The sequence below is a fragment of the Lingula anatina genome, chromosome 7 (assembly GCF_051362555.1).
Source record: "Lingula anatina isolate TDL-2025a chromosome 7, LinAna3.0, whole genome shotgun sequence".
NCBI lineage: Eukaryota > Metazoa > Brachiopoda > Lingulata > Lingulida > Lingulidae > Lingula > Lingula anatina.
The window spans coordinates 8,209,427-8,225,000 of record NC_141773.1 but is presented as its reverse complement, the minus strand read 5'-3'; the positions used below and the strand labels follow the sequence as shown (position 1 = coordinate 8,225,000).

The following is a 15,574-nucleotide window of genomic DNA, read 5'->3' as shown; positions in this document are numbered from 1 at the left end:
TTTGACCATTTCTACGGTTACTACAGTGGAGCAGAGGATTATTTCACTCATGTTCAAGGTAATATGCTCTGAACTTTTCTGAGACTTTCAATTGCAAGTTATATATTTACCAAACTGAGAACCAACTTAATCATTTACCTTGATTTGTATTTATGATTTTAGGTTTTTATGTTTTATTATGTACAGACACAGATGTGTCTGTACATATTGCCATCACCTGCGTCTGTCGTCGCCGTCGCCGTCGCCGATGCCGATGCCGGCGCCGTGCACTTTCCTTGTAAACACAATAAGTGGAGGGCAGTTTTACTTTTTGGCTTAATATTTACAAAGCTGATGAATATTCATAAAACGCAGGTCAAGTTCGAAAACCAGCATGATCAGGCCATTATTGTAGAAGTTATGCTGTTTTTTCACTTTTCAGCATATATGCAACCCTGTAAACACATTTTAAGGAAAACCGTTAGGCCTGTTGTCATGAAACTCACAGGAGTAATCAATCTTACTAAAACGCAGGTCAAGATCGAAAATAGGCATGATCGGGCCACTATTTTAGTTGTTATGCTGTTTTTTCATTTTTCAGCATATATGCAACACTGTAAACACAATATAAGAAAAACAGATAGGCCAATTGTCATTTAACTCACAGGAGTGGTCAATCTTACTAAAACACAGGTTGAGTTCGAAAATCAGCATAATCGGGCCATTATTTTAGAAGTTATGCTGTTTTTTCAAATTTCCTCAGATTCAACTCTTAGGCATGTTAACAGTCTCATTATTGAACTAATAAGATACGTAAAAGTGTTTGTTTGACATTTCCTGCATCTTTACAACATTGTTAGTTGATTATGTAAAAATGATGGTAAACTTTTTAGCGTGTATTGTGTAATAAAGTTTCAAAAATGGAAATAAACTCATATCATTGCAGTTTGTCAGATTCAATCATTCACTATGTTCAGAATCTCAGAATGGAGGAAATTGGACATTTAACACTGTTGTATTGATATTTTTCCCATCTCATCAATTTTCTTAGTTGATCGTATAAAAATGGCAGTAACCTGTTAATTTTGTTTTATGTTAAAAAAAGTGTTAAAAATGGAAAAAAAACATTTCAGAACAGTGCTGTCTTGTTTACATTTTGGCATTTTCAAGTTGTGACTTGGAAGTTCCATGGGCCTGAAGACCTTTGCTAGTCACATTTTCTGAATATCCATGATACTAATATTTTATTATTAAAAATTGATGGTCATTATGCTGTTAAACATTATGTAATATTGCATCAAAATTTGATAAAAACCTATTTTGGGCACTGCTCCCATGATGACCATTTAAGAAAAACCATGTCACTTACTGTTCTCAAACAGTACAGTAAATATGTACAGATGTGTCTGTACATATTGCCATCACCTGCGTCTGTCGTCGCCGTTGTCGCCGGTGCCGATGCCGTGCACTTTCATTGTAAACATGATAAGTGGAAGGCAGTTTTACTTTTTGGCTGTATATTTACAGAGCTGATGAATATTCATAAAACGCAGGTCAAGTTAAAAAATCAGCATGATCGGGCCATTATTGTAGAAGTTATGCTGTTTTTTCACTTTTCAGCATATATGCAACACTGTAAACACATTTTAAGGAAAACCGATAGGCCTGTTGTCATGAAAATCACAGGAGTAATTGATCTTACTATAACACAGGTCAAGTTCGAAAATCGGCATGTTCCACGGGCTTGAAGACCCATGCTAGTAACATTTTCTGAAAATCCATGATATGTGTATTTAATTATTAAAAATTAACGGTCATTTTGCTGTTAACCATTATGTAATATTGCATCAGAATAGAAGAAAACACAATTTTGGGTGCTGCTGCTAAGATGACCATTATGGGAAAACCATGTTACTTATGATTGTCAAACTTTCAAAAAAGAAATACAGGACTAAAATGCAGAGTAATTGATCTTACTAAAACGCAGGTCAAGTTCAAAAATCGGCATTATCGGGCCACTATTTTAGTAGTTATGCTTTTTTTTTCACTTTTCAGCATATATGCAACACTGTAAACACAATATAAGAAAAACAGATAGGCCAATTGTCATTAAACTCACAGGAGTGGTCATTCCTGCTAAATCGCAGGTTGAGTTCAAAAATCAGCATAATCGGGCCATTATTTTAAAGAAATGCCGTTTTTATGTACAGACACAGATGTATTTTACCTGTTGAGCATAATTAAAATTTGATGTTGAATTTGCAGTTTAACATAATGTACTTTTGCATCAGAATTGACAGTAGCCTTTTTTTGTTATTTCCTGCTTTTTGTCTGTACATTTGACAGCTTTGCTGCCTTGTTAAATTAAGGGATCTTGGATATTAACGAAAAACTCCAAAACTAATGCAGCTAATGAAATATCCTATTAACTTAAAGATAAGGTCTAGCAAGCCAAACAATTTTTCAAAGTTTGTAGTCACAGTGTAACACGAGTGACGTAATATCAGCGTTTTGAGGCTAAAATTGTCTTTTTTTTAATCAAGAATTTCTCTTAAACAAAAAGCCCTATTAATACGATTGAAATAGCTATCTAAAAGTTAGCACAAACTCCAGTGATCTCTGTCAGGATTTTCTCTTTTTATTTTTGCTTTTGATTTTATTTTGATAAAACTTGAATTTTACGAAATATATATGGACCTTCCAATTTCAGTATTAATAACTTCAAAAATAAAAGGTCAATCCAAAAACCAAGACTCAGTCGACTAGATATTATACTGAAACAGAGACACATCAAATTTCATGTCAATCTGACAGTTACAGAATGAGATATGGGTATTGAAGTTTAGACTATTTTATCAATCTTCAAAGCTGAGAAATCGCTCCTAAACCATTTTGCTCAGGTAATTGGGCTATTTAAGCAAAATAATTGCACCTCCACCTTACCTGTTATCATCTTGTTGATCGGGAAGGTCTATACACCATTACGTGTTAAAATTGGGTTGTTTGTTTCTATCTAGATGCCAGAAAATCTTACTTTTGTACGCAAACTTATTCGTACCACGAAAGCCGCTCTTCCCTGAGAAATGATTGACAGCTGAGTAGGTCTACCTTCTCTCGTTTCACTGACGTAATTAATCATAATTGTGCCTGACGCAGTAGGAGTCTGTGCACTGTCTAGGAAGTGTCTAAGGAAGCGCTTACAAACAAAAAGAGGATTACTTGGTGTGCCAGCAGAGGAAATTTGCCACCCGTCGTGCGTGGACGCCGCTCTACACACCAAGACACGAAAATTGAGAAAGCAAAGCAAGATTTACTCCGAGAAATGGCCGAATGTGGGTACGCATATGCCATGATGCCACAGAGTGCCAAGATCGTAATATGCGAATTTGAAAATGTTTTGGGTGGCAATATTACTTAAAAACTTGCTTGCTATTACAATCTTTATTGTGCATAAAATGATTGCCTAACGATTTTTTTCTGACAACCCCAGACGTTGTACGAATACTCAGCAGTTCAAGTGTGATCTCGAGTCTTTACCTAGACGTGATTTAGACGCTATAGTAGAAAATTTAATATATCGTACACTCTCTTTCAAAATTCTCTTGCTTTCCTCGCTCATCCGTTTTCTCACGACTTTCTTTCTTCCCATGACTACTGTGTTCTGCTTAGCTGACGTAAGACTTATGAGCTGCCAGGGCACGCGTAACAGCTTAAGAAGTTAGACAACCATTCTTGCCCCGCCCCCCATAGTAACGGTGCTTGACAACGGAGGCGGAGCCTAAAGCCTGCCACCCGTACCAGTCAGGACAGGTAGAAAAACTCGTCCAAATGTAAATTTTTAGTCCGTGTTTCACAAATATAACTTAATTGAGTATTAGATACAAAATTGATTATTTCTAACGTATAAAAAACTAAAAATCGAGTTTTAGACGTATTTTTAATATCCTAGACCCCTTAAGATTATTAAATTTGTTTATTTTCTTTTTATAAATACAAAGTGTTATCCCCCACAATGTGACCTACATTGCTGCATGTGAAAGGATTAAGGAACCTTGGTGGTTACTCATAACAGAAAGAGAAAGCTCTCTTCTCCCTCCCGCCTCCTCCATCCCTCATTCCTGTTATCAAAGGAGAAGGTACACTGTATGTATACATGTACATGTCAGTTTATATTCCTGGTTACTTTCCAGGCCGTGAAGGACATGTCCATGGCTTAGATTTCAGAGACGACAGAGATGCAGTATGGGACCAACAAGGAATTTATTCAACTGTTAGTATACATTCAAGATTTTACAAGTTGCATTCTCAAAGAATTATATATTTTATGTTATTATATAATTATAAGACAACATTGGACCATTGGTTCTTGATGCTTGGTTCAAGATTTTCTGTTTTTTTAATCATAAGTATAGTTATGTGTGTACCTATAAATACCACTTATCACTGTAAAAGATACAAAGGCCTCGAAATATGGTTATCCATGTGATTATTTAACAAAATAAAGAGTGTGAAAGTTATTTATCAGCCATGTTTCTATTTCAGTATTCCTATAGTAAAAGAGTTACTGAGGTGATCACAAAGCACAATCAGTCCCACCCTCTGTTTCTGTACATGGCATTCCAGTCCACACATTCTCCTCTACAGGTAGGAACATTCTAATGGCACACTTCTTCTTGAGTTTATTTCTAAATAGCTGATCAAATTTTCAGACAAAGTACTTTGATTAAAGAAGTTTAGGGACATCATAATTATCATTTTGTTGACTTTGATGAAAAGAAGTTTCAGTAGAATTTGCATGATTTGAAATAAATTTGAAATCAGAAAATTTGTGTGAGTTACACAGAGTTTTGAGTTTGGCAATATTTATGTTTAATTCAGCTGATGCGAAAGAAAACCCAGTCCATGAATGATATAAACAGTTATTGGAGTTATAAACTGATGAGTTATGTGCAGTCTATTAATTTTCCTCAATTTTATTTTGTTAAGGTGCCAAAAGTTTATGAAAACATGTACAGAAACATCAACAATCAATCCAGAAGGATATTTTCTGGTGAGTAATCAGTTTTGTGTTATACAGTCTAAAATATTGAAATGGCCCACTGTATTATCACAGTCATCAAAACAAAATGTGGAACATTCATCATGCTGAGATCATACTTGGCAAAATGCTAAGCATGATCTCAGCATAATGAATGTTACACATAGATGATTTCGTTAGGATTAATAAAATCTGAAGGACTTGCATTTAATATTTATCATTGATTTTAATAGAATAAGTTTATAGAAATATGCCAGAGTTAAGTAGTTGTTTGTGATGGCTTTAGGATTTAAAACAGTGCAGAATTTTATCGTCAGTGATTGAATTTTACCTTCTGCATCACTTCACTGGAGTACCATAATTGCTCACGGAAATATTTAGTGTTTCAAAAAATAAACTGGGAGTTTTGTGATAGGTATATTAATCTTTGTGATGTGTTTCATGTTTTTGTCTTAGGTATGGCAACAGCAATGGATGACACCATTGGCAATATAACTGCAGCTTTAGAGAAATCTGGAATGATGAATGACACAATCATTATATTCACAACAGATGTAAATATTTTAATTGAGACATGTGTGCTGAGAGAGAGAGACAGAAAGAAAGAAGATAAAGCATGAATTGAATGATCAATGACTTTTAATTGGCTATAAAATGCATTTTTTTTTCATTAAAATTTGAATCAAGTTACAATACCAAAAAGAGTAAATTTTTAAGATGTGCTGGTTAAGTAAAGTTATAGCTCTTTTAATAATTTATTATAAACTAAACTTAATTTTTCTAATTAATGTCTACAGGTGCATTAATAAGTGTCTCTGTATTATTAATGCTCATTTTTAACTATGACCTTTGTAAGTAGTAGTTCATTGCCTGATGGAAGAAAAGCCTGACAGCAATTTCATAACTGTTTCTGAAATGATTCCAGAATGGTGGTCCAGTCATCCATGGAGCTAACAACTGGCCACTGAGGGGGGCTAAGACCACTATATGGGAAGGAGGCACCAGGGGCAGTGCTTTCATTCATGGTCAGAGACTGAAGAAAACCCAGTATATCAACAATGAGTAAGTACTGTGTGTGTGTGTGATGGCTGGGCTACAGCACCCTGAGTGTCATAGTTCAGTGGAAACTAAACTCTCTAGTACATGTATCAACATTTGAGGTCTGGTATGGTCTATGAGGAGGAGGGTACTAGCCTGTATTACAGCCAAGGGAGGGCACACATGTTACTGAACAATGTCATACCATTTCTGTAACAAAATTGTACAAAAATAAGTATACTAAAACCATTGATATCCCAATGATAAATCTCTTAGATGAAAGCAAAATCTTTCTTAAACAATCTGGTCAATTGCAGTTGACATTTTACTTTGTGGAATGTGTTATTTGATATTACAGTCATAATCTAGGAGTGGGACATGAGACACACTCTGTGACATATGACCTCAAAACTTAAACTTGGACAGAAAAGATTTCCCTGTTTGAAGTGATATTTACGTAGTAAATGCCAGATGTCAATACAGGGATAGCTTAGTAATTCCTGCGAGATGTAACATAGACCCCTTGTATTTTTTGTATTTTTTTCATTGTGTCTCTATCTTTCCATTTTCAGAATGATCCATGCTGTGGACTGGCTGCCAACCATTGTGGCCATAGCAGGAGGCACAGCAGCCAAGTTAGGTGAGACCTTTTATTTATGTAGATGGAAAGTTTTCCTCTCTGTCAATGTTTATTGTTTTATATAGCCCTTTTCATCGATTTTTTCTTTGAAATTATTTTGTAATTCCACAAATACAGTTGAGAGGAAAGGTGTTGATTACTTGTTATGATATGTTTCACTTCAAATACTATATGTTTTTTTTTTGGATTAGATTGATGTAAATGCAAGTTAATGAGTTTTGCTTTAAAATTAGCATCATTTCTATAACAGACATTGTAAATTAAAGAAGTAAACTTTTACTTTCAGACTCAGATTTGGATGGAGTGAACCAGTGGCCCACTGTGAATACAGGCTCCCCTTCTGCCAGGAATGAATTTGTATACAACATAGATGATGTTAACAGAAATGGTGCAATAAGGTACTATATTTTGGTTATAAGTTGGATGAGTGAAAAAATGATAAATATCATAAATATTTCTGAGGCACTTTTGTCCATTTTATTTCCATAACAAAATGTCAGATTCAGCCCATTTTGTCCTTTTGGAAAGACGAAAAGGCATAGAAGCATGTTCCATGCAAAATAATACATAATAAAAATCATGCTATGTAGTTTCTCATGTAACAGTAGACTGTTTATAACCTGGATGCTTTTGGATTGGAAAGTTTGTTTTGGTTTTTGCCCATTCCCACCAAGACAATTTTCAGCAATTGCCAAAGAAGTTTGGGAGAAACTATGATTATTCATGTTGCACGGCAAGACAATATAGTCTGCTAGCCTTGGTATGTTCATCCATTACATATAGACACACCTTGCGAATCATGTGACTGTCAGAATGTTTGGTATTATATGCAGATATTTTTTTGTTCCATTTTCAGGGTGGGTGATTATAAACTCATTGTGGGCAATCCTGGTAAATTTAGTGATTGGTACCCTGCCCCATCATCTACAGGCAATGTCAACAATACCGTGACAGGAGGAGAATATTTCAGAAATATTGATTGGATATATTCAGAAGATGAAGACAACGAGATAGAAGATTTTGAGCGTCCTTTAAAAAGGCAACTTTTCAATATTAGGGGTAGGATTGCTTGGAGACATTATCTTAACATTGCATATCATATATTACATATGTAGTTCTAAAAGGTTGCAACAAGAGTTGACTGTTTGAGCATGCAGTGTTTTGAGATCTGAATAAAAACTTAACATCCAATTTCAAAGAAGAAATTCATTAAATGTGTTATGTTGTAAGAATAAATTATTTTTTTTTTGTAAATCAACAGCTAAATATTGAAATATAGTATATCTCCTGAATAGAGGCTATTCACCTGGATTGCCTCATTCCCTGATGAAAGACATCCGAGTATTGGAAGTAAACAATTTCAATATTTAGCTGTTGATTGAAGAAAAAAAAACCTTTTTTCTTATAACATCCAATTTATATATTAAACAGTAATGAATTATAATCAGTCATATGTCATTTTAGATGATCCAACTGAGCACCAGGACCTGTCAGCCTCCATGCCTGCCATGGTAGAACAGCTGTACCAGAAACTTCAGGCTTACAACAGGACTCTGGTCCCAGCTCTAGATCCCCCACCTAACCCCAGGTCAAACCCAAAATACTGGGCCGGGGTCTGGTCTCCTGGGTGGTGCTGATGTAGTGCTTCTTTAGGTGCAAACTGGCTTCTTTTTATATATTTATCATGTGTAAAACTAATTAACTTATGTCTGTCGGTCTGTCCATCTTTCTTTTTGTCAAAATAGTCTCTAAGAGTATTTTGTTGAAATGCAAGTGTGACCCCTAGTTCTACCTTCAGACCAAATTGTTTCCTACTCTAGTTCAACTGTAGCATATTGCTCACTTTTACACTCTCTGTAGCTTTAAAAGATCAAAGAAATACTCTCTCAATCCTGTTAAGAATCTCGAATTAAAACTACTTTCATATGGTTAAAATTGAACCTTATTCTAGAATTTCTTTTCAACACATTTTGTCATTCATATATAATACTTTTAAATTTTGTATTATTGCATAATACAATACTATGCAAATACCAGAGCTGTGTTATACTATATTTTTAATAAATTAAAAAAGTTTTGAGAATATATTTTTTCATTTTTGGAAAGTTCCAAGAAGACAACCCTTCTCACCACCAAGGGGCGTTTGATACTTCAACTGTTGATCTTGAGTATTGATTGCGAAACAAGAAAAGTTACAAAAACTATACCTTTATTATAAGTACAATAGAAGCAAATATGAAATGTGATTACAATGGAAATATGACAATATGGCTATAAGAAATAAATGACCATGTATAATGTGTACATTTTGATAATAGTGTAAAAAAAATATGTGCTTGTTACAGTGTCAGTATTATTATCATGGATGCATAACTAAAGAAATAAATAATTTATTAAGTCCTAATTTGTGTATTGTTATACATGATATACAGATACCTTATAAAAACAGACTTTGAAGTGATTAAGAAAATTGTTACTAAATACAGCAAGTGACTTGAGAGTTGATATGAACAAAATGAAATTTGTGCAATGCAGAAACACTTGGGTTTCACAGAAGGACGAAAGTCAACCTATTGACCCTTGGTCTTAGCACACTACATAACTTGTGGACTAACACCATCAGTTTGTAAAGACTAATTATTGAACAGGTTTTATTAGCGAATTAGTGAACAAATTTATGAATTGAGGAGCAATGGAAATAAATGCAATAATGTTCATGTTTTAAAAAGATCCTTTGAAAAGAAGCTGAATTCAAGCTGTAACTGAGGTGCACCTGTCAAGGGAAGACTTCATGTCCTTTTTCAAATGAGTCCTGGGTAAATATACTGCAGAAATGTATGCTAGCTTTTTATGATATTGGTGCCTCTAACTGCAACAATTTAAAAAAAAACATTGGGAGTCTGTCACATTAGCACTGGGCCCACAACATATGCAAGTAAAATTAGAACCAGGCCAGTTTTAATTTCTTAATTGGTTAGGTTATTGGCACGTGTTCCCTCCATAGACCATTGGATACTTAAACCCTGGTGTCTCAAGGTCTGGAAGGCTAAACCTTATTTTGACACAGATACTGCTGATGGCAGGTTAACAGGGATGCATTCACAGCATTTGTACTGGCTTTTCCTCCTCATCCCACAGACACATCTGCTTAGCCTTGACATAATACTCAAACATTCGGCACTTCTTACAAGTCTTAATGCCACAGCGGTAACTGATCACTTTTCCTGAGTTGTCTTTTCCACGACAGTATTTCAGTCCACAGGGGTACCAGCCTATACAGAGTTCATACCGACATACACAGGATTTGAATAAGTCCTGGACTAAAGTGCAGCGAGGAGAGTGATAAACTGAACCAGCGGGTCGACTTGTGGCTGTTAGCATCTTGGCATAGTCTTTGTTAAGTGCTGAAAGCAGAAAGGAAATTTAAAAGTGGATGTATTTTTTTAATACTCACAGAAAAAAAAGATGAATCTTACAGGTCCCTACAATTTCAGTATCACTCAAAGAAAAAAATCTTCAAGGTGAACATTTGTGCACCAATGAGAAGCAGACATGAAACCTTTTAGTTTCTGAGAAGGGTTGAGGTGCGTGACTGTGTGAAAATGCAAATAATAATCTGTTGACTTCCTCAGCAGTTATGGTAAATTACTGTTAATAATAATAATAATAATAATAATAATAATTGCACTATTAAATGAAAGAAGCGAAAGACTGCTTTAACTAAGAGTATTAAAGGCATGTTACCTTGTTTTTACACAAGAAAATGGCTTGATGTTTTGTATCTCGGTCCTGTGCCGTGTATAATTCAGTGCCAATCTGGCAATGGCTACCAGAGGAGGCAGAGGAGATAATAAGTACACTCAGAAAAAACTTTTATCTGAAGGGTTTTATTGTCTTAGAGTCTGAATTGCGGAATATAAGAAGCTTTCCAGGACATAACTAGAAAAGCACTCAGAGAGCGCAGACCTCCGCCTAGGCAGTAAAGTCTCTATCCAATGCCGTTTCACCCCTAAATTTTCGATATTTTTGATTATTGATTGATTATTGATCCGGATCACCACCAAAAACTCATCATCTGTTCCTTGGCCCACTTCTGACGGTTCCTGGAAATTTCATCAAAATCCGTCCATAGCTTTTTGAGTTATGTTGATGGCAGACGGACAAACAGACAAACAAACAGGGGTGAAAACATAACCTCCTTGGCGGAAGTAAATATGAATCTGGGGAATTTACAAACATGTGAAAAGCCTCATAAAATTCATTTTGACAGGGAAAATCCTGAGAAGTGACCCTTTTATAAAGAAATTTTGCCTTACATTTAGCAATATACTTGAGATCAGCATCTCTGGCATATGTGGTGTCCTTGGCGTCCCCACAGATGTCTGAGGTATGGGGGGTGATGGCCTCTGCTCTCTCCACATCAACCAACAGGTCCTTTTGGTGTTTCTCTTGACCCTTGTCATCCTCTGGGGTACGAAGAGCACCAGGATTTTTCTGAAATTATTATTTTTTAAATGCGGTTTTGATTTTATTTATAGATTTTCTTTTGGAATATAATATTCCAAAAGTTTTCTGTTATTTTACTTATATTCTCTACCTCTTTTTAATCAAGTACTTCGTTAAAAGGACCTTGTGGCAGAATTTAAACTGTCCATGTGATTTAAAAGAGAATTTAACATTCTGATTATTTTGAAGTCATTATTTCTTAATTATATAAAATCTAAATCTTTTCTTTACTGTCTTTTTTTTATCAGCTTACCTGTCTTAACTTGGACATTGCATCTGCTGAGATGAACTCATTTTTGATAAACCTGGTGATGTAACACATGACTTGAAATTGATTCTGTCCCCTTTCCTCCTCACCTAGCACCAGAGCTTTAAAGATCTGAATTTCCTAAATTAGAAAGGAAATATGGTTGATGTTTTAGAAGAAAAATATATCTTATCTAGAAAAAACTTACACAGAGAAGGACTTTGTACAACATGACAGTGATACACAGGTTGGGACAGGAGAAGGTTATGTGTCAGATGTCCCAATGGTCAGAAGGAACTTAGATTGTCACAGTGTAGATAGCAATGGTAGGAGACTATTAGAACTTTGTAAGAGCAGCGGTCTTAGGATAGTGAATGGTAGAGTAGTAGGGGATTTTGTTGGTAATCAGACATGTTTTAGTCATAACGGGCAGCCCAGCACGATTGACTATATGCTTTGCCATGTGGAGATGTTTAGTCAGATTGAGTTCTTCAGGGTACACGATTTATCACCGTACTCGATCCACTGCCTGCTTTCCTGCAATTTAAGTATGAATACGTGCCAGTACATTACTCCTATGGGCTCATCAGAGGCTCTACTTAAGATCCCAGAGAAATTTTTCTGGAATACTGGTTCACGAGATAGATGGCTTAGAGCTCTCGCTCTACCCCATAATGCAGAAGAAATAAGGAAATTCACATCTGCAACATTCATGGAAACAGCAGGAGTTGAAAACTGTCTTGAGGATTTCTACAGACTAGTGACCAGAATAGCTGCCAATGCAGGCATCACAAAAAGAAAACCTAAAGTAAGAAAAGGTGTGGGCAAAAAGCCCTGGTTTGATGGTGACTGTAAAGATATGAGCAGAAAACTCCGGTCCTTGGCTAGACAAATACGTAAAAACCCGGAGAATCGAAAGATAGTCCAAGATTACTATGCCATGAAAAAAAGATACAAAAGTCTACTCAATAGCAAAAGCAATTCATTCAGGGAGATTATATATCAGCGTATAAACAAGCTGGAGAATGAAGACCCGCAGGCATTCTGGGAGATGTATGATAAACTCTGCCCTAAAAAGCAGTCTTCTGGAAACCCTATCCCACCAAGCGAGTGGTGGAGTCATTTCAATCAATTAATGAATAGGAAAATTCCGTATGATGACACATCTTTTGAGGATGAAATAAACAAATACCACTTGCAACACGACCATAGGGTATTCAATGAAATGGATTTTCGTATTACGGAAAAAGAGGTTCGTTTGGCGGCAACTAGTCTGAAAAGAAATAAAGCCCCAGGTCTAGACAGTATTCCTAACGAGATGATAAAGGAAGGGATAACTTCATTAGCACCGGCAATATCTAAGGTCTTCAATGTAATCTACTCCTCAGGAGAATTCCCGACCGCCTTAGCGTGCTCCACAAGAAAGGAGATCGCAGATGTCCAGGCAACTATAGGGGAATAGCTATCTCAAGCAACTTATCCAAACTGTTCTGTAAAGTACTTAACAAAAGGCTAAATAACCATGTCAAGAAAGAGAAAATCATCCCTGACAACCAAATCGGATTTAGGAAAGGTGCCAGGACCAGTGACCATATCCTAACACTGAAGAGTGTGGTAGATAAATACATTCACAAGATCTCTAGGTCCAAACTTTATGCAGCATTTGTAGACTTTTCACAGGCATATGACACTGTTTGGAGGAATGGACTGCTTTATAAATTAATTAAGGCAAATTTTAGCTCTAAATTCGTAAACATACTCAGAAGTATGTATAATTCAGTAATGTTTTCTATTAAGTGTGAGGGGGGGATCACCAACCCCTTCAGTACGAGCGTGGGAGTCAAACAAGGATGTGTGCTAAGCCCCACCCTTTTCAATATTTTCATAAAGGACATACCAGACCTATTTGTGGATACCTCTCAAAGCAAGCCACCGCTTTTGAATAACAGACCACTCACATGCCTACTTTATGCTGATGATTTAGTCATACTATCAGAAAGTGCACAAGGTCTCCAGTTTTCCTTGAACCAACTAGCTAGTTATTGTGACAGATGGAAACTTAGAGTGAACACAGATAAGACTAAGGTGGTTATCTGCTACTGAATATAACTACTTGGGAATTACGTTCACCCCCTCCGGCAAATTTACCAAAGGTATGGACACACTGAGAGACAAGGCAGCTAAAGTGTTCTTCAAAATTCGTAACCAGCTGTTTGCCGCCCCCACGGATGTCGCAAAAAAACTTTTCCAATCCCTAGTGGTACCAGTTATGGGTTACGGTAGTGAAGTGTGGATTCCATATCTGATACACAAAATGCAAAAAAATAATATTCTCTCCACATGTGACAAGCCCTCAGCAGAGCAGCTCCACATTAAAGCCTGTAAGACCATTCTGGGAATCCACAAGAGAGCCAGTAACCACGCTGCAAGGGGTGAATTGGGAAGTTACCCCATACTAATTCACCTCACGGCACTGGCGGTCAAATATTGGAGTTACCTGAACTATAGACTATATAAAGGTGAAAATGACATTGTACTCGATGCCCTTATTGAAAACAGGGCAATGTCAGAAGCTGGTATCACAACCTGGTCTTCAGGTATTAAAGCGGCACTCTTAGTAGGCCATGCCGAGGAATTATGGGCTAATCCCATTAAAATATCCAACAGCAACACACAGGCCATAGTAAACCAACACATGAAGCAGGCCTACAGTGAGGAATGGGAAGAGATGATTAAGGCAGTAGATAGTAGTAAAAAACTTAGAACATATGTAGGCTTCAAAAACAGATTCTCATGTGAGAATTACACTACAATTATGAATAAGAGTCTAAGAGCCACCTTCTGTAAAATAAGATTAAGTGCACATACCCTACAGGTGGAGCGGGGGAGATTTACCCGACCTAAGACACCGCTGGAGCAGAGGTTATGTAAATTGTGCGATCTTCAGAGAATAGAAGATGAATTTCATCTAGTTAGGGAATGCCCAGTATATACAGAGCAGCGGAACCAAATGAGTACTAAGCTAGTCTTTTGTATCATTTGAAGGGTTTAGTGAAAAAGAAATATTCAACTTTCTAATGGGGTCTGTTGAGATGGACATTATATATGTTGTAGTACAATATTTAGGTAGCTGTTTAAAACTTAGGGATAAGTTGCTCACTATACAGAACACTAGTTAACATAATCCCTGTGTGTCATTAGCAAAGTCGGGATGGATAGATAGTATGGGTTAACGAAATGCTACACACAAAAAAACTACTGTAGCTGGATATATAACCTATATAATTATTTATTTATTTCTCATTGTAATTGTGCGTCATTATTGCTAGTAGTGTTATGGTGCCTTGTTATAGTTGGATGTCGGTCAGTAAAATATCCATTCTTAGGTGTAAGTTTAATTTGTATGTTCCATGTAGTTTTTTTTTTTTTTTTAATCTATTATATCTAGTATTGTATTTCTGTGACCATTTTATATTTGCTTGTACGCTATCGATGATCTGTACCTTGTATGTTAAGGTTCTTTATGATCAATAAACATTCCTTCCATTCCTATATCATATTGGCTCCTCTAAATTACAACCCTATTCAATAAAGGTATACTATAGCACATATGAGTTTCAACAAATAGTGAAATTATCGACCTAAAGAATGGTCGTAGCTCAAATTACTAATCAGAAATAAACTTTGCTTCAGAAATCGCCTGTTCCTCGAGAAATTTCCAAAATAAAAGTTATTATTTACCCCACCCTAATATAAGACAAATACGATGCATAGACATACTAGTAATCGATTCTTATTAAAAGCGTGCTCTGCATTTAAAACATACATTTTTGAAGTCAATAAACTGTGTTATAAACGTTCCATCGCTTCTCTTAAATTCGAGTGTCACTGTCTCGGCTGTGGTGTTGGCGTTTATCGCTTCTTTATAAACATCTCCTCCCTTCTCTTTCACGTTGACAACCAGTTGAGCACATCCAGGGGTTATAAGAAAGATAAGGAATACGGACTGAAGACACGCAATAATGATTGAAGATGAACAAGGGAAGGAGCGGCGACTTTTTTTGCTGAGTTTCCGATCGCATCCATCCCTCTCCACCATCTTGTAATTTCTCAAATTAGCCTTGAA

At 36.0% G+C, this 15,574-nt stretch overlaps 2 protein-coding genes across 2 annotated transcripts in view; one reads left to right on the top strand and one right to left on the bottom strand.

Moving 5' to 3' along the window:
• Positions 1–9,099, top strand: part of LOC106165978 (arylsulfatase I) — a 12,635-nt gene extending 3,536 nt beyond the window's left edge. The window contains exons 5-14 of the mRNA XM_013544369.2: positions 1–58; positions 4,170–4,249; positions 4,522–4,623; positions 4,966–5,029; positions 5,474–5,571; positions 5,943–6,079; positions 6,628–6,695; positions 6,982–7,093; positions 7,552–7,754; positions 8,160–9,099. The exon at positions 1–58 is cut by the window's left edge and continues 49 nt beyond it. Of these exons, the coding sequence (XP_013399823.2) occupies positions 1–58; positions 4,170–4,249; positions 4,522–4,623; positions 4,966–5,029; positions 5,474–5,571; positions 5,943–6,079; positions 6,628–6,695; positions 6,982–7,093; positions 7,552–7,754; positions 8,160–8,332 (1,095 nt within the window). The 3' untranslated portion in view covers positions 8,333–9,099. The remainder of the gene's footprint in view (positions 59–4,169; positions 4,250–4,521; positions 4,624–4,965; positions 5,030–5,473; positions 5,572–5,942; positions 6,080–6,627; positions 6,696–6,981; positions 7,094–7,551; positions 7,755–8,159) is intronic.
• Positions 8,888–15,573, bottom strand: LOC106165980 (out at first protein). The gene is made up of 4 exons (XM_024077349.2): positions 15,275–15,573; positions 11,455–11,589; positions 11,012–11,189; positions 8,888–10,099 (listed from the first exon to the last, which is right to left on the bottom strand). Exons 1-4 carry the CDS (start codon positions 15,545–15,547, stop codon positions 9,795–9,797), a joined length of 891 nt encoding a protein of 296 aa, XP_023933117.2. The 5' UTR covers positions 15,548–15,573; the 3' UTR covers positions 8,888–9,794.
• Position 15,574: the final 1 nt, after the last annotated feature.